Source organism: Bufo bufo, chromosome 5 (assembly GCF_905171765.1).
Source record: "Bufo bufo chromosome 5, aBufBuf1.1, whole genome shotgun sequence".
Taxonomy (NCBI): domain Eukaryota; kingdom Metazoa; phylum Chordata; class Amphibia; order Anura; family Bufonidae; genus Bufo; species Bufo bufo.
The window spans coordinates 477,916,623-477,938,589 of record NC_053393.1 but is presented as its reverse complement, the minus strand read 5'-3'; the positions used below and the strand labels follow the sequence as shown (position 1 = coordinate 477,938,589).

The 21,967-nt window shown below is 42.4% G+C and overlaps 1 protein-coding gene across 3 annotated transcripts in view; it reads right to left on the bottom strand.

Moving 5' to 3' along the window:
* Positions 1-21,967, bottom strand: part of DPP6 (dipeptidyl peptidase like 6) — a 1,686,142-nt gene that overhangs the window by 58,273 nt on the left and 1,605,902 nt on the right. For all 3 annotated transcript variants that reach the window (XM_040434145.1, XM_040434144.1, XM_040434146.1), the window contains 3 exons: positions 20,054-20,101; positions 17,570-17,688; positions 7,796-7,843 (listed from right to left, as the gene is read on the bottom strand). In XM_040434145.1, the coding sequence (XP_040290079.1) occupies positions 7,796-7,843; positions 17,570-17,688; positions 20,054-20,101 (215 nt within the window). The remainder of the gene's footprint in view (positions 1-7,795; positions 7,844-17,569; positions 17,689-20,053; positions 20,102-21,967) is intronic.

Here is a 21,967-nt window from a genome sequence, read left to right as displayed (position 1 = left end):
AAGTGTCACACATCTGGTATCTCCGTATTCAGTAGAAGTTGGGGAATGTGTTTTGGGGTGTCTTTTTACATATACCCATGCTGGGTGAGATAAATATCTTGGTCAAATGCCAACTTTGTATAAAAAAATGGGAAAAGTTGTCTTTTGCCAAGATATTTCTCTCACCCAGCATGGGTATATGTAAAAAGACACCCCAAAACACATTCCCCACCTTCTCCTGAGTACGGAGATACCAGATGTGTGACACTTTTTTGCAGCCTAGATGGGCAAAGGGGCCCACATTCCAAAGAGCACCTTTCGAATTTCACTCGTCATTTTTTACAGAATTTGATTTCAAACTCCTTACCACACATTTGGGCCCCTAGAATGCCAGGGCAGTATAACTACCCCACAAGTGACCCCATTTTGGAAAGAAGAGACCCCAGGGTATTCGCTGATGGGCATAGTGAGTTCATGGAAGTTTTTATTTTTTGTCACAAGTTAGTGGAATATGAGACTTTGTATGAAAAAAAAAAAAAAAAAAAAAATCATCATTTTCCACTAACTTGTGACAAAAAATAAAAAATTCGAGGAACTCGCCATGCCCCTCACGGAATACCTTGGGGTGTCTTCTTTCCAAAATGGGGTCACTTGTGGGGTAGTTATACTGCCCTGGCATTTTCCAGGGGCCCTAATGTGTGGTAAGTAGGTAAATGACCAGTGAAATCCGAAAGGTGCTCTTTGGAATGTGGGCCCCTTTGCCCACCTAGGCTGCAAAAAAGTGTCACACATCTGGTATCGCCGTACTCAGGAGAAGTTGGGGAATGTGTTTTGGGGTGTCTTTTTACATATACCCATGCTGGGTGAGATAAATATCTTGGTCAAATGCCAACTTTGTATAAAAAAATGGGAAAAGTTGTCTTTTGCCAAGATATTTCTCTCACCCAGCATGGGTATATGTAAAATGACACCCCAAAACACATTCTCCACCTTCTCCTGAGTACGGAGATACCAGATGTGTGACACTTTTTTGCAGCCTAGGTGGGCAAAGGGGCCCATATTCCAAAGAGCACCTTTCGGATTTCACTCGTCATTTTTTACAGAATTTGATTTCAAACTCCTTACCACACATTTGGGCCCCTAGAATGCCAGGGCAGTATAACTACCCCACAAGTGACCCCATTTTGGAAAGAAGAGACCCCAGGGTATTCGCTGATGGGCATAGTGAGTTCATGGAAGTTTTTATTTTTTGTCACAAGTTAGTGGAATATGAGACTTTGTATGAAAAAAAAAAAAAAAAAAAAAAATCATCATTTTCCACTAACTTGTGACAAAAAATAAAAAATTATAGGAACTCGCCATGCCCCTCACGGAATACCTTGGGGTGTCTTCTTTCCAAAATGGGGTCACTTGTGGGGTAGTTATACTGCCCTGGCATTTTCCAGGGGCCCTAATGTGTGGTAAGTAGGTAAATGACCAGTGAAATCCGAAAGGTGCTCTTTGGAATGTGGGCCCCTTTGCCCACCTAGGCTGCAAAAAAGTGTCACACATCTGGTATCGCCGTATTCAGGAGACGTTGGGGAATGTGTTTTGGGGTGTCTTTTTACATATACCCATGCTGGGTGAGAGAAATATCTTGGCAAAAGACAACTTTTTCCATTTTTTTATACAAAGTTGGCATTTGACCAAGATATTTATCTCACCCAGCATGGGTATATGTAAAATGACACCCCAAAACACATTCCCCAACTTCTCCTGAGTACGGCGATACCAGATGTGTGACACTTTTTTGCAGCCTAGATGCGCAAAGGGGCCCAAATTCCTTTTAGGAGGGCATTTTTAGACATTTGGATACCAGACTTCTTCTCACGCTTTGGGGCCCCTAGAATGCCAGGGCAGTATAAATACCCCACATGTGACCCCATTTTGGAAAGAAGACACCCCAAGGTATTCAATGAGGGGCATGGCGAGTTCATAGAAATTTTTTTTTTTTGGCACAAGTTAGCGGAAATTGATATTTTTTATTTTTTTCTCACAAAGTCTCCCGTTCCGCTAACTTGGGACAAAAATTTCAATCTTTCATGGACTCAATATGCCCCTCACGGAATACCTGGGGGTGTCTTCTTTCCGAAATGGGGTCACATGTGGGGTATTTATACTGCCCTGGCATTCTAGGGGTCCTAAAGCGTGAGAAGAAGTCTGGAATATAAATGTCTAAAAATTTTTACGCATTTGGATTCCGTGAGGGGTATGGTGAGTTCATGTGAGATTTTATTTTTTGTCACAAGTTAGTGGAATATGTGACTTTGTAAGAAAAAAAAAAAATTCCGCTAACTTGGGCCAAAAAAAAGACTGAATGCAGCCTTACAGAGGGGGGGGGGGGGGGGGGGGGGGGGGGGGGGGGGGGGGGGGATCAATGACAGGGGGGTGATCAGGGAGTCTATATGGGGTGATCACCCAACTGTCATTGATCACCCCCCTGTAAGGCTGCATTCAGACGTCCGTATGATTTTTACGGATCCGATCAGTCTATCAGTGGATCCGTAAAAATCATGCGGACATCTGAATGGAGCTTTACAGGGGGGTGATCAATGACAGAGGGGTAATCAATGACAGGGGGGTGATCAGGGAGTCTATATGGGGTGATCACCACAGTCATTGATCACTCCCCTGTAAGGCTGCATTCAGACGTCCGTATGATTTTTACGGATCCGATCAGTCTATCAGTGGATCCGTAAAAATCATGCGGACATCTGAATGGAGCTTTACAGGGGGGTGATCAATGACAGAGGGGTAATCAATGACAGGGGGGTGATCAGGGAGTCTATATGGGGTAATCACCACAGTCATTGATCACTCCCCTGTAAGGCTGCATTCAGACGTCCGTATGATTTTTACGGATCCGATCAGTCTATCAGTGGATCCGTAAAAATCATGCGGACATCTGAATGGAGCTTTACAGGGGGGTGATCAATGACAGAGGGGTAATCAATGACAGGGGGGTGATCAGGGAGTCTATATGGGGTGATCACCACAGTCATTGATCACTCCCCTGTAAGGCTGCATTCAGACGTCCGTATGATTTTTACGGATCCGATCAGTCTATCAGTGGATCCGTAAAAATCATGCGGACATCTGAATGGAGCTTTACAGGGGGGTGATCAATGACAGGGGGGTAATCAATGACAGGGGGGTGATCAGGGAGTCTATATGGGGTGATCACCACAGTCATTGATCACTCCCCTGTAAGGCTCCATTCAGACGTCCGTATGATTTTTACGGATTCGATCAGTCTATCAGTGGATCCGTAAAAATCATGCGGACATCTGAATGGAGCTTTACAGGGGGGTGATCAATGACAGAGGGGTAATCAATGACAGGGGGGTGATCAGGGAGTCTATATGGGGTGATCAACCCCCTGTCATTGATCACTCCCCTGTAAGGCTCCATTCAGACGTCCGTATGATTTTTACGGATCCGATCAGTCTATCAGTGGATCCGTAAAAATCATGCGGACATCTGAATGGAGCTTTACAGGGGGGTGATCAATGACAGGGGGTGATCAGGGAGTCTATATGGGGTGATCACCTCCGTCATTTATCACTCCCCTGTAAGGCTGCATTCAGACGTCCGTATGATTTTTACGGATCCGATCAGTCTATCAGTGGATCCGTAAAAATCATGCGGACATCTGAATGGAGCTTTACAGGGGGGTGATCAATGACAGGGGGGTAATCAATGACAGGGGGGTGATCAGGGAGTCTATATGGGGTGATCAGGGGTGATCAAGGGCTAATAAGGGGTTAATAAGTGACGGGGGGGGGGGGTGTAGTGTAGTGGTGCTTGGTGCAACATATTACTGAGCTGCCTGTGTCCTCTGGTGGTCGATCCAAACAAAGGGGACCACCAGAGGACCAGGTAGCAGGTATATTAGACGCTGTTATCAAAACAGCGTCTAATATACCTGTTAGGGGTTAAAAAAATCACATCTCCAGGCTGCCAGCGAACGATCGCCGCTGGCAGGCTGGAGATCAACTCTCTTACCTTCCGTTCCTGTGAGCGCGCGCGCCTGTGTGCGCGCGTTCACAGGAAATCTCGCGTCTCGCGAGAGGACGCACCGGCGCGTCCACCCAGAACAACAGGACCGCCGCAAAGACGCAATCCTGCGTACGGCGGTCCTGAGGTGGTTAAAGGAAATCTGTCAGTAGATTTGTACCTGTGAAACTGGCTGACCAGTTGCATGTGCGGTTGGCAGCTGAAGACATCTATGTTGATCCCATGTACCTATGTGCCCGCATTTCTGAGAAAAATTATGTTTTAATATATGCAAATGAGCCTCCAGAAGCAGCGGGGTGGTGCCATTAGTCCTAGAGGGTTAGCTCTGCAACTACTGCACCCTCTTTACTTTGATTGACAAGGCCAGGCAGTGTAAATATGATCACACCTGGTCCTGACTTCTAAAGTCTCGTGCTATGCCGTGCACTTCAAAATGTGGCAAAGGCGCAGTACATGAAAGAGGATCACCAGCAGTCCTCTTCTGTACTGCAAGACTTTCCAGTACAGCGCCTGCGCTGGATATTGTGTTCCAACAAGAGCATCTCCACTCGCACAATGCCAATGCTACTGAACGTGCTCTTCAGGGTATCCAGCAGCTCCCCTGGGTAGCTCAATAACCTGGAGGCTCAGCCTTCTCTGCAACTGCAGCGCCCTCTGCACTTTGATTGACAGGGCCCGGCAGCGAAGACATGATCACACCTGGCCCTGTCAATCAGAGAGAATTGAGATAACCCATTGCTCCTAGAGGCTCTTCTGCACACATTAAAACATTTTTCTTAGCAATGCGGACACATATAAACATGGGACCAACACAGATGTCTTCAGCTGCCAAGCGCACATGCAACAGGTCAGCCAGTGTGATAATTAGTGATGAGCAGCATACGCAATACTAGTTTTCGCGATATTTCACAAATTTTTGGCCAAATATTCGCCATGAATTAGCAAATTCTAGAAATCGTGATCTCCAGTCAATACAGGCGTGGCTCACTTACTACATTTTTCAAGCTGATAGAGGTTTCCTGAGACTGGAGAAAAGCACAGTACAGTAATTCCTATCACACTACCTAACACCCTGCACTGGAACCTATCAGCTACACTATATCACTATCTAACCTACACTGACTATCTCCCACTAACTATCTGTATTATATATATGAGCTAACTAACTATCTAATGTAATTGAATAAGGATCCAGATGACTCAGCAAAGCACAGAGCACAGCAATGACCCTGCTCTCTCTCTCAGAACCGCATAAAACTGCAGAAAATGGCTGCTGGGGAGTTTCTTATATAGTAAGGGGTAGGCAACTGTCCTATTGGTTGCTAGGGATGTTGCGACGCTCAGACAAAGATATTGCAGCCTTCTCATTGGCCCACAGGCAAGAAGCAGTGAGGGTACTGATGAAAAAAATCTAGAATATTCGCGATTACGAAGATATAGCACTATATTCTAGATCTTCGCAAATTCTCGAAGTGCCGATATTTGCGATAAAAATTTGCAATTAGAATATTCGCGATCAACATTAGTCATAGGTAAAAATCTGCTGACAGATGCCCCTTAAGGCTATAAGGGCAGAAGTCCTACATTCTAGTCTACATTCCTAGGTACACTAGATAGAAATAGAGAGTGAATGGATGCGCAGGCAAAATTAACCGCTTTGTGACCACTCATACGCTTTTTTACGGCGGTCACTAAGGGGCCTAAGGCTTTTTTATGGCGGCCCAGAGTAAGCGCTGCATGGGTCCCCCATACAGCGGGGAGCGCGACGCAGCTCTCACATGAGAGCCGCGGCCCTCCTCTAAAAGCCCGGACTAGCAGAAGTGCTGATCCGGGCTGTTTAACACTTTACATGCCGCAGACAATGGCGCCCGCCCCATGTAAAGTGCTGACGGAGGGAGCGGACTCCCTCTGTCTCCCATTGGCACCCCGCAAATACGATCGCGGGGTGCTGAGCGGGGGGCTCAAAACAGGCTGGTCACTAAGGGGTTAATTCTATCAATATAATTATTTTAAACCTCTACTCTACATTTATACTTCTTGTTTATACCTTTGCTCTTAATTGCATAATTACAATCTGCAATGTAGTTTACATTGTTACTGAATATACGGTATACTTTAACAACTAAATAATGAATAATTTAAAAACTGCTTTAAGAAAATGTAGAACATATTAATAAATAATGACCCAAAATGAAAAATAGCTAAATAAATGAATGCAAAAATAATATTTTTCAAACAGCATGAATTGTGTTTATGGGCCAGACAATAGAAACAATAAGTTATTCTGTCAGTAATGGAAAAGTATAATGAAAAGATATGGTAGTATTATAAGTGCTGTTAATATTTGCATAGAAATGTATTAATGTGAGCAGAGTATAAAAGACATGTTATTTCTTAAATAGAACTTTATTGAATGTTGTAAAACAGCAAGGTTTAATATGAGAAGTATTTGTGAGAAAATAGCTTTATAATTCAATTCGCTCTGGAAACAACATAGATGCCGCTATACCATAGACGCATCCGCCCTTTAATACAGCTATCCTTTTTACAGTACGACAAGCGCTTTGTCAGAATTTTAATCACTAATGTTATACATAGCATTTTAATTTCTCAACATGTTACTATATTTTATTAGTTTACAAAAAGTTTGATTTGTAACAAAAAGGACAAAAAGAATTCTAGCCAAAGTGAATAAAGGTGAGCATACAAGTAATGTAACTTGATAATGATCTTTTTAGACTATATTTCTGTTCGTAGGTGATAAAGGGTGAGGTGGTCCACCAGGGCACCAAAGCACCACTGGCACAATAATGGACCCTAAAGTTCCAGCGAAGGCAATCCCTTTTGTAGTCAATAAGTTGTCACTGTAATCTATTACATAAGCTATTATACCTTAAAGATGTCCTGTGTGTGCAAGAATGGCAAGAAAAATTACAAGGCGAATGAAAGTATATGTACTATCTAGAAGTGTAACTACCGCCGTAGCGGCCGATACGGGGGTGGGGTCAGCACCAACAGGGGGCCCGGAGGAGGAGGACAAATTTCCTACTTTCAGATCCTGCCACAACGAGGGGCCTGGCATGTATACCCTACAGTGGCACTGACACAGAAGACATATTCCGTTCTGTGTCCAGCACTGCGTACAGGAAAGGGGGGAGGGGGACGCAATTTTATTGACAACATAGCTCAGCACTGGAAAGAGATAAGTGTTATCATCATGTGACTCGTCCATGAAGAGAGAGCTCAGCAGTGCAGAGGAGAAGTGGTGAAGGACCTATGGGATGTCAGAACGTAAGGTGACGGAGCTTTTATGCTGTGTGTGGAGGAGAGGTTAGTGGTTTCTCTTCTTCTGTAAGTTGCCAAATACTAGGAGTTGTAGCTCTCGCCTCCTATACTCCTCTCCCTTTAATGTCTACTGATGCCCTGTTGTGTTCAAAAAGTTTCTATGGGACCCATAGCCGATAGGGGTGTGGATTTAATGATAAGTGAATGAGGCCTAGGATTCAGCTAATACTTTTGGGACATTTTGTTGCATACTACACTGATTTTTAAAGACATTGTAACCTAGTAATCTAAGTAGATCCCTGCCAGAACCTTTCTTTATAGTTACATTGCCATAAATCTAGAGTTTCTTACTGTGGGGGGTTCTGTTCACCTGTCCCTATGCATACAGAAGCTGTGCATGCTTGCTGTACCTAATATTAAGCATTATTTTTAATATTAACAATAAAACAGTGCACTATTTCAATATTTTACTTACTTTGGTTGTCTGTTGTGTTATGAATAGTAACAACTGGAACCCTTGGACCTGAAAATGTTTGACATGAAAAAATATTAGTGATATTGAACTAAAATGTAATATAATACATACTAATATGTGTAAAATAATATAAAAAATATAATAACATTTTACAATACTAATTATATGAAGACTCATGTTCACTTATGCAACACAGTTTTGTTTATTATGCCACTTCATAAATCAAACTAGTAAATATAATGTTAGGAAGTACTAAGGTCACCATCCGGACCACAGCCAGTGAACTCCAAAACTGCTACGAGCCTTCCAAAACCTTGGTGGTAGGAAGCTAAGGCTACCCTTAGTTTCTTCACCAGAGTCCACTGCATGGCCGGATGGACTTCAGCTTCTAGGGTTATGTCTGGTGATTGATAACAGAAAAAACTGGTGCTGATATACACAGTCTAGTTACATTATTATGACCACCAGCGAATATCCAGAGTAACCGTTGTGTGCAGCACGGGCACCAGCTAGACGGGCTGAGAGTGACTCCATAAGGTCCTGGTAGATTGTCACAGGTATCTGAAGCCATGCTGACTGCAGTTGATCCCAAAGCTCCTGGAGGGTGTGTGGGGGAGAATCCACAGAGCGAGCACAATGATTGAGGTGCTCCCACAGATGCACAATTGGTTTCAAGTCTGGGGAATTAGGGGGGCAGGGTAGTACTTGGAAGTATTGGTCATGCTTATCCAACCAATGTTGGACATTTCTAGCCATGTGATATGTTGCATTGTCTTGCTGGAAGATCTCATCCACCCCAAGGAAGACAATCAGCATGTATGGGTGGTATGTGATCTGCAAGGATAGATTCATACCAAAATCAGCTAAGATTGCCTTCCAAATGGATGAGTGGGTCCATAGAACCCCACAAAAATATTCCCCAGACTATAACATTGCCACCACCAGCTTGTGTTCTTCTAGCAATGTTTTCAAGGTTAGTTCTCTGCTATTTCCCTCCTGACATGCCAGCGTCCATCCGTTCCATGAAGCAGAAAGCATGACTCACCAGAGAAGGCAACCCTTTGCCAATCAGTGGAGGTCCATTTCTGATACTGCCAAGAAAATTCAAGCCTTTTCTGCCGATGCAAATTCGTTAACAAAGGTGCATTAACAATTCATCTGCTTTGCAGCCCCAAACAGTAGGGTTCTCTGAACTCTTGTTTTAGAAACAAGTCTGGTAGCCTCCTGGTTCATGTCGGTTCACCCTTGCTCATCTTCGTAGCCAAGGTTCACCTCTCACATGAATGGCAAGTGGTGCTTCGGAGTTTCCACGTTGTTTATTCACAACGGTGCAATTTGTCCACACATAATAGACTTTCACCACAGCAGCACACGAACAGTTTACAAATACAGTTCAGAAATACTGCCACCCTTGGCCTGAAAGCCCATAATCACCCCTTTTTGCAACACTGATAAAATCGCCCTTTTAACTCATAACAACAACGAGGGATAAGTGTGCAGACAGCCTATCTCACACCACACATTGTTTCCTTCATAAGCTACAATCTGCCGACTTCAGAAGTAGGAAGTGGTCATAATCATTTAACTCCACTGTATAATACTAAATATGTGCCTGAAGTTTCTTAGACAATATTCATATTTTGACTATCAAAAGGCTATTCTCATATTAGACATATATGGCATATCTGCATGATATGCCATAAATATATGATAGATTGCATGTCCCACCTCTTGGATCCGCACCAATTTCAAGAATGGGGGGTCCCTGATGCCTGTTCTGCCTACTGAAGCTGTGGGTTCTTTTCTGAAGTCCATAAATTGCAATCCCCACAAAATATTGTCCTAGGCAGCTGCCTACTCCACCTATTCACCCCGCCCTGAAATTCATGAAGTCTATCCATAACCTAATGTTTCTGCTCTGAATTTATGATACACAGTATTTCTCTACTAGGTTATCTACATCTACATTTCAATTTACTAGGATCTGGCTTTGCGCTTTACTGTAGGTAACATGTAAATACAAAGCATAGGAAGGAAACAAATGCCAACATCTTCGAGAAAAATATGCCGAGTACAAAAATGCAATATAGGACTAAACACTCATTTGTGTGACACCTCTGCTGTATTCTCTTGGGTCTATGTAGCTGATAATTGTATTCCTCAAGCTAAACTCCCAGCGTGTGAACAAAGAAAATTCTGATGTTTGGTGCCCATGTCCATGGTGTGCCTCTTAAACATTGATGAATGATTTAAAAGAGCAGCTGCCAGCGAGATGAACTGAGAAGAGAGAGACCTGCAAAACTAAGATAATTGGCAAGCGTGGTATCTATTTGCCGATTGCAGATCTCTTTATTTGTTACCTTATGAATAATTTATATTTGATACACGAAGTTCTCATAGTGAAGATATTATCCTACAAATAACAGGCGCACATTAGTTTTGTTGAGGCACAGCTAATGTTTTAAATATATATATTTTTTTATCTCGTGATGACAATCTTAGCTGCTTCACGCAAGAAGGTACAGCCTGTTTTATGATATTTCGTGGGGACAGACTGTTAAGCAGATGCCACAATAAGGTATGGTTGCTCAGAAGAAATCACTTCACATGTTTATGCCACTAATAACTATATATATATATATCCAGGGCGTAAAATATGAATAGTTTCCTTTTATTCACCAGGCAGCGACGTTTCGGTCCACTTGCTGGAACCTTTCTCAAGCAAGGTTCCAGCAAGGGGACCGAAACGTTGCTGCCTGGTGAGTAAAAGGAAACTATTCAGATTTTACGCCCTGGATGTCCCGTGGAATTTTTTCGTTTATTGATTATTTGGGGGTGGATCGCCCCCACAGCTGCTGGCACTCCATATCTACATTCTGAAACTGCTGTGCTGCCCAGTGTTATTGTTTGTCTATATATTGTGACATAGTAAGGGGTTTTGTTTGGGAAGGCAGGTATTTTCCTCCCAACATGGGCGGAGTTTAAGTGCCGGTCCGGGTTTTGGCAGCACCTGGCTGTCCTTTAAATAGGCAGCTAGGCTCAGAATCAGAGTCTCCATCTAGGGATCTGAAGCATGGTGCCGTGCTAGAGGGCTGAAAGCCGCATGCGGGGAAACAGGCCCCCTAAAGCCTGTTGTGGACGCTGGAAAAACCTGCTAACAAGGTGACTGTTTGGTGCTTTGGACTTTTCTTTGTGTAAACAAACACTAAGGGCTCATGCACATGACAGTATTTTGCGTTCAGTATACTGGCCGTTTTTTGAGTTCAGTATGCGGTACATATACTGAACCATTCATTTCAATGGTTCAGCAAAAAAAACTGAAGTGTCTCCGTGTGCATTCCGTTTCAGTATTTCCGTACTGTGAAAAGATAGAACATGTCCTATTCTTGTCCGCAAATCATGGTGCTTGGCTCCATTCAAGTCAATGGGTCCGCAAAAAAAATGGAACACATACTGAAATGCATCCGTATGTCTTCCGTATCTGTTCCGTTTTTGCTGAACCATCTATTGAAAATGTTATGCCCAGCCCAATTTTTTCTATGTAATTACTGTATACTGTAAACGGAAAGGAAACGGAAACACAACGGAAACTAAAAACGGAACAACGGATCCGTAAAAACGGACCGCAAAACACTGAAAAAGCCATACTGTTGTGTGCATGAGCCCTAAGACTGAAATGTTGCTTTGTTTGTTTTTCTCCTGTGTGAATAAACATTGAAGGTTTGTTTTACAAACTGTTTCTTTTGCCTCTGTTCTGCGTCCGCTTACCCTGCCTACCAGAGCGAATCCTTACTATATATACAGTACAGACCAAAAGTTTGGACACACCTTTTCATTCAAAGAGTTTTCTTTATTTTCATGACTATGAAAATTGTAGATTCACACTGAAGGTATCAAAACTATGAATTAACACATGTGGAATTATATACATAACAAACAAGTGTGAAACAACTGAAAATATGTCATATTCTAGGTTCTTCAAAGTAGCCACCTTTTGCTTTGATTACTGCTTTGCACACTCTTGGCATTCTCTTGATGAGCTTCAAGAGGTAGTCCCCTGAAATTGTTTTCACTTCACAGGTGTGCCCTGTCAGGTTTAATAAGTGGGATTTCTTGCCTTATAAATGGAGTTGGGACCATCAGTTGCGTTGAGGAGAAGTCAGGTGGATACACAGCTGATAGTCCTACTGAATAGACTGTTAGAATTTGTATTATGGCAAGAAAAAAGCAGCTAAGTAAAGAAAAACGAGTGGCCATCATTACTTTAAGAAATGAAGGTCAGTCAGTCAGCCGAAAAATTGGGAAAACTTTGAAAGTAAGGGCTATTTGACCATGAAGGAGAGTGATGGGGTGCTGCGCCAGATGACCTGGCCTCCACAGTCACCGGACCTGAACCCAATCGAGATGGTTTGGGGTGAGCTGGACCGCAGAGTGAAGGCAAAAGGGCCAACAAGTGCTAAGCATCTCTGGGAACTCCTTCAAGACTGTTGGAAGACCATTTCAGGGGACTACCTCTTGAAGCTCATCAAGAGAATGCCAAGAGTGTGCAAAGCAGTAATCAAAGCAAAAGGTGGCTACTTTGAAGAACCTAGAATATGACATATTTTCTGTTGTTTCACACTTGTTTGTTATGTATATATTTCCACATGTGTTAATTCATAGTTTTGATGCCTTCATAGTCATGAAAATAAAGAAAACTCTTTGAATGAGAAGGTGTGTCCAAACTTTTGGTCTGTACTGTATGTATATATATATACAGTGCTTGAAGTGGGCCGGAACGCGGCGGTACTCAGTACCGCCACTTCCAAAAATTGCCCTGGAGAGTACCAGCACCTCTCCGTGCGCCCAGTAGGTGGGTTTCCGGTACCGGAGCGCAGCGGAGAGCTGGCAGTATCTCCTCCCTAATGTCGTTGGCTGGGCAGCTAGTGGAGGGGGGCGGGTCGTTGCAGAGTACGGCTCAGGCTGGCGCAGGCAGGGAGTTGACCTCACGTTAGGTGACGTCAACTCCTTCCCGCGCGCCTGTGTGGAGCGATCAGTGCGGCGACCAGTGACTGGTCCTCCTTGGAGTCAGGAGTCGGACGGTGCAGCAAAGAACATCGACTTTGCTTTGGAATCCAACTTCTGAAGAGTACTGGTGAGTGACAGGCACCCCCCCTCCCCCCACACACATTAGTTCCTCTCTGTACCAGTACCCCCCCCCCCCCCTGGCAGGGGGGTACTGGTACAGAGAGGAATTAATGTGTGTGATGAGGGGGGGGGGGTCTGATGTGCAGGGGGGTACTGGTACAGAGAGGAACGAATGTGCGGGGGGGGGGGGGTACTGGTACATAGAGGAACTAATATATATGTGTCTGATGGGTGGGTCTGATGTGTAGGGGGCCCCTGCACATCAGACCCCCCCATCACACACATATATATTAGTTCCTCTATGTACCAGGACCCCCCCCCCCACCACCGCACATTCGTTCCTCTCTGTACCAGTACCCCCCTGCACATCAGACCCCCCCCCCCTCATCACACACATTAGTTCCTCTCTTTACCAGTACCCCCCCCCCCACCACCACCACACATTAGTGCCTCTCTGTACCAGTACCCCTCTGCACATCAGACCCCCCATCACACACATATATATTAGTTCCTCTATGTACCAGTACCCCCCCCCCACCACCACCGCACATTCGTTCCTGTCTGAACCAGTACCCCCCTGCACATCAGACCCCCCCATCACACACATATATATATTAGTTCCTCTATGTACCAGTACAGTACCCCCCCCACCACCGCACATTCGTTCCTCTCTGTACCAGTACCCCCCTGCACATCAGACCCCCCCCCCCACTCATCACACACACACACATTAATTCCTCTCTGTACCAGTACCCCCCTGCCAGGGGGGTACTGGTACAGAGAGGAATTAATGTGTGTGTGTGTGTGATGAGGGGGGGGGTCTGATGTGCAGGGGGGTACTGGTTCAGAGAGGAACGAATGTGCGGTGGTGGGGGGGGGGGTCCTGGTACATAGAGGAACTAATATATATGTGTGTGATGGGGGGGTCTGATGTGCAGGGGCCCCCTGCACATCAGACCCCCCCATCACACACATATATATATTAGTTCCTCTATGTACCAGGACCCCCCCCCCACCACCGCACATTCGTTCCTCTCTGAACCAGTACCCCCCTGCACATCAGACCCCCCCCTCATCACACACACACACACATTAATTCAGTATTGGGGGGGGGAGCACCGGCGCCTAATAGAGTACCGGCACCTCTTTTGGCCCACTTAAAGCACTGTATATATATATATATATATATATATATATATATGTAAAATTTCACCTTCCACACAGGTGAAACATTTACTACACGACCGGAATATCATGATCTGGCTTGGTTCCTTTTAATCAGCTGTATGGTGCTTTAATGACATAATTCAATGACTGAATCGACAATCCTGAAGAGCGCAAATAGTACACTAATCATGCGATATCCATGATACAAAACAGACCTGAAGGCACTTAGTTTACATTCACACTGCACTAGGGGTTCTTCCATGATTAAATGTAAAAAAAAACTAAGAAAATCAAATATCATATAGCACATGACAATCTTTTTCTAAGAAAAGTAGAACCAGCCCTGTACCTCAAGTTGGTCCACAGCTCTCCCTATTCAAGGCTCCAAATGCTCTACTAGATTTATTTCAAGCTATCAGCTCAAGGGGCATGTCTGTTCTTCTGCAGTTGGTGGTAGTTAAAGGGGTTCTCTGGGAAAGATAAAAATGAAAATACTGAAAAAACATGTTCTTATAAATAAACTCTTAAATGTCTTTAATTATTTATAACGGCTCCTTTAGTCTAGGGAACAATCAGTCAAGTAGCTAAAATGGCTTCTCTTGGATTTATGATCATAAAATCCGTCCTTCTCGTGACACTGCAGGACGGCCGGTCTCAGCACTGTGAAGCTGTATATTATGTGCGGATGAAAGCTGAGATAACGGCTCCGCTGTGTCCCTGTGCTTCAGAAAGGAGTTTACCTCATCCTTTACCCGGAGACTGAAGGGTTGAAATGAGGAGCAGACGCGCTGCTGTTGGAGAGGAGCGTCTTTAGAAAACACCTCAGCCTGTCATTTTATGATCATAAATCCAAGAGCCGCCATTTTAGCTACTTGACTGATTGTTCCCTAGACTAAAGGAGCTGTTATAAATAAAGACATTTAAGAGTTTATTTATAAGAACCTGTTTTTTCAGTATTTTCACTTTTATCTTTTCCAGAGAACCCCTTTAAAGGCTACGTGCATCTTTGGAGGCAATTTTTTTTAATGATGGCATGTTACTCATTTTTTGCTAAAAATATATTTTTCAATTGGCCTTTATTAAAAAATATTGAACTGTCCTGTCACAAAGGGTTAACTGTTTTTCTAGCTGTGTGACTGGTACTTTCACTTTGTGCCGGTCATCTAATAAACCTTATTTCTAAACTACTGAGAGATCATAAACACTTATTTCAGCCACATTATTATCAGTAATATAAGAACTGAGCTATATTGAGTGTTTATAAGGTCAGAGAGCAGAAATAAAGAGTCCGACTTCTCCGGGTCTGATGGGAAAGACAGAAAATCCAAAGGGTGCTACTAGAGCATCCCAGCTCTGTACAGAAAAAAGGATGCCATATTTTTAATAAAGACCAAAAAAATGTATTTTTAGCTTAAAATAAGAACAATCTAATAAAACAAATTGCTATCAAAGGTGTTCTTAGCGTTTACAGGATGGAACTGAGCATCTGCATCCACCTCAGTGGGGTGGACAGGGAAAATGGAAAAAAAGCAAACAGCAGGTGGCGCTACACAGATACATTTCATTGAATAACTGAGTGGCTATACTACATTTTTAAATTACATGCAAATACCAAAATATTCAGGTCCAGGTGCTGGTTTTAAAATAGTAGAATAGTAGTAGATATTATGCTTGCACTGTGTTCATGTTTACCCTAATTGACTATTGCTATTGCACTTGTATTGTGCTTGTACTTTGTGACTTTATTACTAGCTATATAATTTTTTTAACCCCTTTCAGACACCTTACTGACACAGCCTAATTTTGGAAATCTGACATGTCACTCTATGTGGTAATAACTTTTGAATGCTTTTACTTATCCAAGCGATTTCGAGAATGTTTTTTTCATGACACATCATCCTGTCAGTGATAAATTTGGGTCACTATGTTTTATCTTTATTTATAAAAATCTAAAATCTACAGAAATTTTTTAAAATATCCACAATTATTACATTTGAATTCATCAGCTTTTAAGACAGCTCACAAAATAGTTATTAATAAACAATCACTTTTATGTTGGCATCATTTTGTAAATGCCATTTTATTTTTTAGGATGTTAGAAGGCTCAGAAATTTTGAAGCAATTTTTCAAGCAAATTTATAAACTGAATTTAGAAACTTTTTTTTAACCCTCTAGGTGTTTCAAAGGTATTGAAGCAAGGTGAAATTTTAATTATTATTTTTTTTTTCTGCAGAAATTCCATTTTAATCTTAATTTTGTCCTGTAGCACAGCAAGGGTTAGCAGTAAAATAAACTTCAATATTGATTGCCTTAATTCTGCAGATTTTTGGGCCCCATGTTGCATTTAAAGAGACTCTGAGGTACCCATAAGAGATGCCATTTTGGGAAGTAAACCCTTCAAGAAATTTACCATGTAGTATAGTGATTGGCTTGAACCCACAGGGGTTTCATAGAATTTTGGAAAAATTTAGACACAAATTTAAATTGTAGTTGGTTCAATTATATGTAGTTTTTGTCTCAAATATTTCATTTTCACAAGTGGTAATAGGAGAAAAAGTATCCCAAATGTTTTTACACAATTTTTTCCCCAGTAGACGACAATACCCTCTATGATGTCAAAAAGGCTATTAGGGCTGTTTTTTGCAGGATGAGTTGACATTTTCATTAATACAATTTTAAGGTACATACAACTTTTCGATCACTTGATATTATTTGGGAGGCAAGGTGACCAAAGATGGCTCTGGGTCCGTGTGAGGTAAAGGACTGGTTCTAGCATTGTTAGAAATAAATTGTCATGTGCTATGAACATTAAGTACAGAGAGGACGGACAGGACAGACTGTGGTAATGGAGACTGCATACAAGTGCTGCTGCTTATTATCCACATCCCCACCTCCTCTCTTTACTTCATGTCTCCTCATGAACTCCATTCCTACAGAGATTCAGCTGAATATCAGCTGTATTCAGGATTATAATCCCTGACAAGTAGAGCAGAGAGGAGGATGAGGCAGCTCTTTAGCTCAGTGTTCTGAAGTAACTTGCCCTCCTGTGTGATTAGGACAGGTTTTGTGTGTACTAATAGGACGGCGGCCATTTTATTTCTCCTAATCATTGCTCCTTAGACAGAACGAGCCATTAATACTAATGAAAGGCATTTGGGAAAAAACTTATAATAAAGTAATATTTAAGTATTTTCATAAATTTTATTTTCTTAATTCCCGGTGAACCCCTTTAAACACAAGTTGTGAATATGCCTCTTTACTAGGCGTATGCAAATCACCAAAGAAGAGAGTTATATTGTACAGTTAATAGTTAATACCTAATACCAAGGCTTAAGAGAAAAAAATGAATTGCTGTCTTCTGTGTTTAATGGTTCTTTAAAAACATCATCATGCAAAGGATTTATGGAATATTATCTGATCACATATAGCACCATTAATCACTGCAGAAGGCAGGTTAGTGTATTGCTCTGGCTATAATACCTTCACATTTCAGCAAGAAATACTCCAGAGTGTGACTGAACGAGGCGCTGACATAAGTACAGTTCTCAATCAATAAGCACGAGATGCACTGTCTGTTGAAGCTCCCATTGGTGTTAGTACTGCAAAGAAAATAATTAGCAAAGTGTATCAGTCTCAGTTCACAGTACGAAAAGCCGCTATTACTGATGCAACAAGGAAAAAAACCAAAATAACTAAGACAAGCGTATAGCAAAGTATCGATTACCCAATTACTTTCCTGAATCATAAAAAAATCTAGCATAGCTCTGTAAATGGAAAGTCTGGACAGATAAGTTAACTACATGTTATATAAAATCTAAACTCAACAGATGACGTATGAAGTCAATAGACTATTAAGAGTTGGCCAAAAAAGCGGAAGGTCCTGACCAAATGAGTCTAAATCTGATGGTGACTCCCTGTGCTAACTATAAAACTGATCAGAAGGTGTCAGACGTTCCACACCCCCACAATCAGTATAGTGGACAGAGCCGGTAACTGCGGCACTGCTCCTATTCACTTTGTTGGGAGCAGGGCTGCCGTTACCAGCTCCATCCGCTACGCAATGGACTGAGCTGTGTAGTAATGGCGCTGACTCCTGGCACTGGAACTACTCTGAAACCCAGACCCCCCCCCTTCCAATCAAATATTGATGCCCTGTGGATAGGCCATCAATATTAAGATACTGGACCACCCTTTTAAATGGGTTTTCCCACAAAAAGAATATGTAACCTTCAAAGGTTGGACCCATGTGATGCTTATGTTGGCCCACTGTTGCTATCATGTCTCTAGTGCCAATGTAGACAGTGTCAGTCAGCCCAAAGGAAGTGAATAGAGCATTGGACAGACATCCGCATTACTGCTCCAATCAGAGAGGGAACTTGAGAACCCCTCATTCTCTAGTGTGTGAAAGGTCCTAGTGGCCATGTGGATAGGTTAAAAAATACTTTTTATGGGGGTATCCTTTTTATTCTTAAGGGCTCATTCACAAATTGCCACCTACACGGCGGCACTTGGAACCTGTAATGCCTTTGTCAACTGTGTTACACTGTTGAGCCCATGTGCATTGCTTTTTAGGGGAGAATAGCTCCATACATATGAGGTCCACTGCAATCCATCAGAAATTTTTCTTTCTAATGCATTCATATCAAATCTGACAATGGTATACAGAGGTATGGTAGAAGACTCTGGTACTGTACCTCTATGGAAACCCTATACAGTTCCAGATAAAGCACAGCTGTAATATAGTCTTCTGCATACTAATTACGAGCTTACATAGGACTACCAAGAAGGCAATTACTAGGAGCAAACCGTGCATCGCTGAGACGGTAATTGCCTACTCATCAGAGGAAGTGAAATCAGTATTTACTTGCAGCAATGCAATCTGCTCCAGACAGGGATGAGCGATCTGCGATTGCTCGTCCCTATAGAGAATCATTATTTCAGGTCAGCAGATCCCTGTTTACACAGCACGATCAGCTGCCCAGAATGATTTTGGTGCCGTCAGCAAAAATGATTTCATCGGACAAGTATTGCTCATTAGAAATCAATCTGCTGTACCTTTACAAAGGCCAATTATCAGAAGCAAGTAGTCTTAGAAATCATTCTTCCCAAAAACTGTGTTAAACTGTCTAAAGGGGCCTTAAAGGGCATCTGTCTGCAAATTTGTACCCCTGAAACTGGCTGACCTGTTACATGTGCACTTGGCAGCTGAAGTCATCTGTGTTGGTCCCATGTTCATATGTGCCCGCATTGCTGAGAAAAATGATGTTTCATTATATGCAAATGAGCCTCTAGGAGCAACGGGGGCGTTACCATTACTCTCTGCAACTGCTGCGCCCTCTGCACTTTGATTGATATGGTTAGGTGTGATTTACAATTCCTGTCCGGTCAATCAAAGTGCAGAGTGCATGGCAGTTACTGAGAGAGCAGAGCCTCTAGGTGCAATGGCAACAGATGCAATACATTAAAACTTAATTTTTCTCAGCAGTGCATGCACATATTAACATGGGACCAACAGAGACGCCTTCAGCTGTCAAGCGCACATGTAACAGGTCAGCCAGTTTCATACCGTAGGTACAAATCTGCTGACTCTAGATTTGAGCTGTACTACCAGCAGGGAAGGGAAGAAGTAGCTTGTCAATAGTCAAAGCTTGCCATTCTCCATTATTAATCAGATTTTTCTAAAAATAAAAATTGCTGTAGAATCTTAAATTTTTCATAATGCTTTATGGTGCCTGACTGGCACACACTGCTTCATGTACACATCCATTCCATATAAAGACGCTATTAAAAATGTATCTGGGCGGTGTAAACCATTCTATAGCGATTGAAAACGGCATGATACCATACAATTCATCTCTCTTAATGATGGGAACATTATCCACACTACTTTCCAAAATACGACATCCAAAAATAATGCCCTGCAGTAATATCACAGCACAGCGTAAATGATCAATGACTATATACCTGTATAAATGCCTGCGAGTAGGGGAGTCTTCCGTGCTGAGAAAGTAGCTACATGAAATTAAAAACACAGATTAAAAAGGAAATAGAGAATATATGTCTTACATAAAAGTTACAAAGTAGCAGCAGGTAGTTATAGTCATAGAGGGGGAAAAAATAATTAAAGCTGAAAATGCTGAAGGGGAAACTGTGACGACTTTGAACTCTTTTCCTTGGTCCCAAATCATTAATCCAGTTTCTTTCGAAACAATGTCCATGTTTGATCTGAACTCGCCTTTATATGAAGAGGATTATTTAATGCAACATGAAAAATAGATTCTTTCCTTTTGATTATTATTATTATTTAATCCTCATATTAATTTCTTTCACCTAAATTTTAAGATGTATGAATCATGTCTCGGTTTATGAAGCGGAATAACTAGAGGTGTAAGATGACAAATTGCCAAGCGCAGCCGGATGTTTCCGCGATCTTGTGAGTTCATTCTCGCTTACCGAATCTTTCCTATTGTCAAGGTGACAAAATGTAACTTCCTTTTAAAGTGACCTAGAATTTTTATTAATTATATATTTTTTTCCCCTCTGACAACAACAGGCACTGAGAGACGCTTCCTCCTGCAAAGACGCAGGAAGCCGAGATTGATGAAAAGATTTGCCGTCTCTTATTGAAACCTTTGTGAATTCTCAATGATTGCCAGACCTCAGGAGTCAAGACTCTGTAACCTAACAAACACAAAACGTCTTCTCTGTATAGCAGTGGAAACTGAGCTGAGGCTCATTTTATTATGTCTCACTATGGCCAAGCCTTTGCAATAGTTGATATCCTCGGGTTCCGTCAGGATAGACAATTGTTATCATTCATTTTGGAGGAATTCAATTTGATAGTAACTTTATCTGACATGATTAAAAGGGTTTTTGGAGACTTTAATACTGATGACCTACTCTCTGGATAGGTCATCAGTTTATGATCGCGGGGGTCCGACATCCGGGACTCTATCCGATTAGCTGTTTGAGACGGCATTGGTGCTTTTGTGCACGCTATGGCCTTTTCTGTGTTCACCAAGCAGATCGGCATATATTGTACAGCGGTTGTGCTCGTTATTGCAGCTCAGTCCCATTCACTTCTATGGGGCTGAGCTGCTCCTGGGCCACTTGACACATGAACGGTTCGGGCCCCAAAGCAGCCACTTCCCCTGCTTCACCTATAGCTACACCTCTGTGTAGGCGCAGTCATATTTCAGGAATTTTGGTCCCAATATTTACTTCCCAGATGTCTTTGCTCTTTTCTACAATAATCCATGTTTTTCTTTTCTACAATAATCCATTTTCTCCGAAAATAAGACAGGGTCTTATATTTTTTTTTTCTCTGAAAAAAGGGTTAGGGCTTATTATCGGGGTAGGGCTTATTTTGGATCCATGAACAACAATCACACATTTATGCTTGAACAAAATTTTTTAATGGTTAGGGTTACAATAGTAACCATAACCCTAACTTACAATCCCATTGGGTGGTGTAGTGTCAGTGGGTGGCACTCTCTCTCTGATACTCTCTCTCATAGGCAATGGAACCGTGCCCTATCTCCTCTCTGCACTTGGGAGGCGGGACTCTGGATCCACTCTGACAGTGGCACCGTGCCCTCCCTATGGTGCGGTATCTCGGGAGGCAATAGACGCATCTACAGTAGTGATTGGGTGAGTGGATCGTCCTGTATAAGGCTAGCTACAGTACCGTAACCCTATTCTCCTGGTCACCGATGTCACGCAACATAACCTAGCGCGGGAGGAGCTTACTGTATTCTAGGGCTTATTTTGGAGTAGGGCTTATATACACTGCTCAAAAAAATAAAGGGAACACAAAAATAACACATTCTAGATCTGAATTAATTAAATATTCTTCTGAAATACTTTGTTCTTTACATA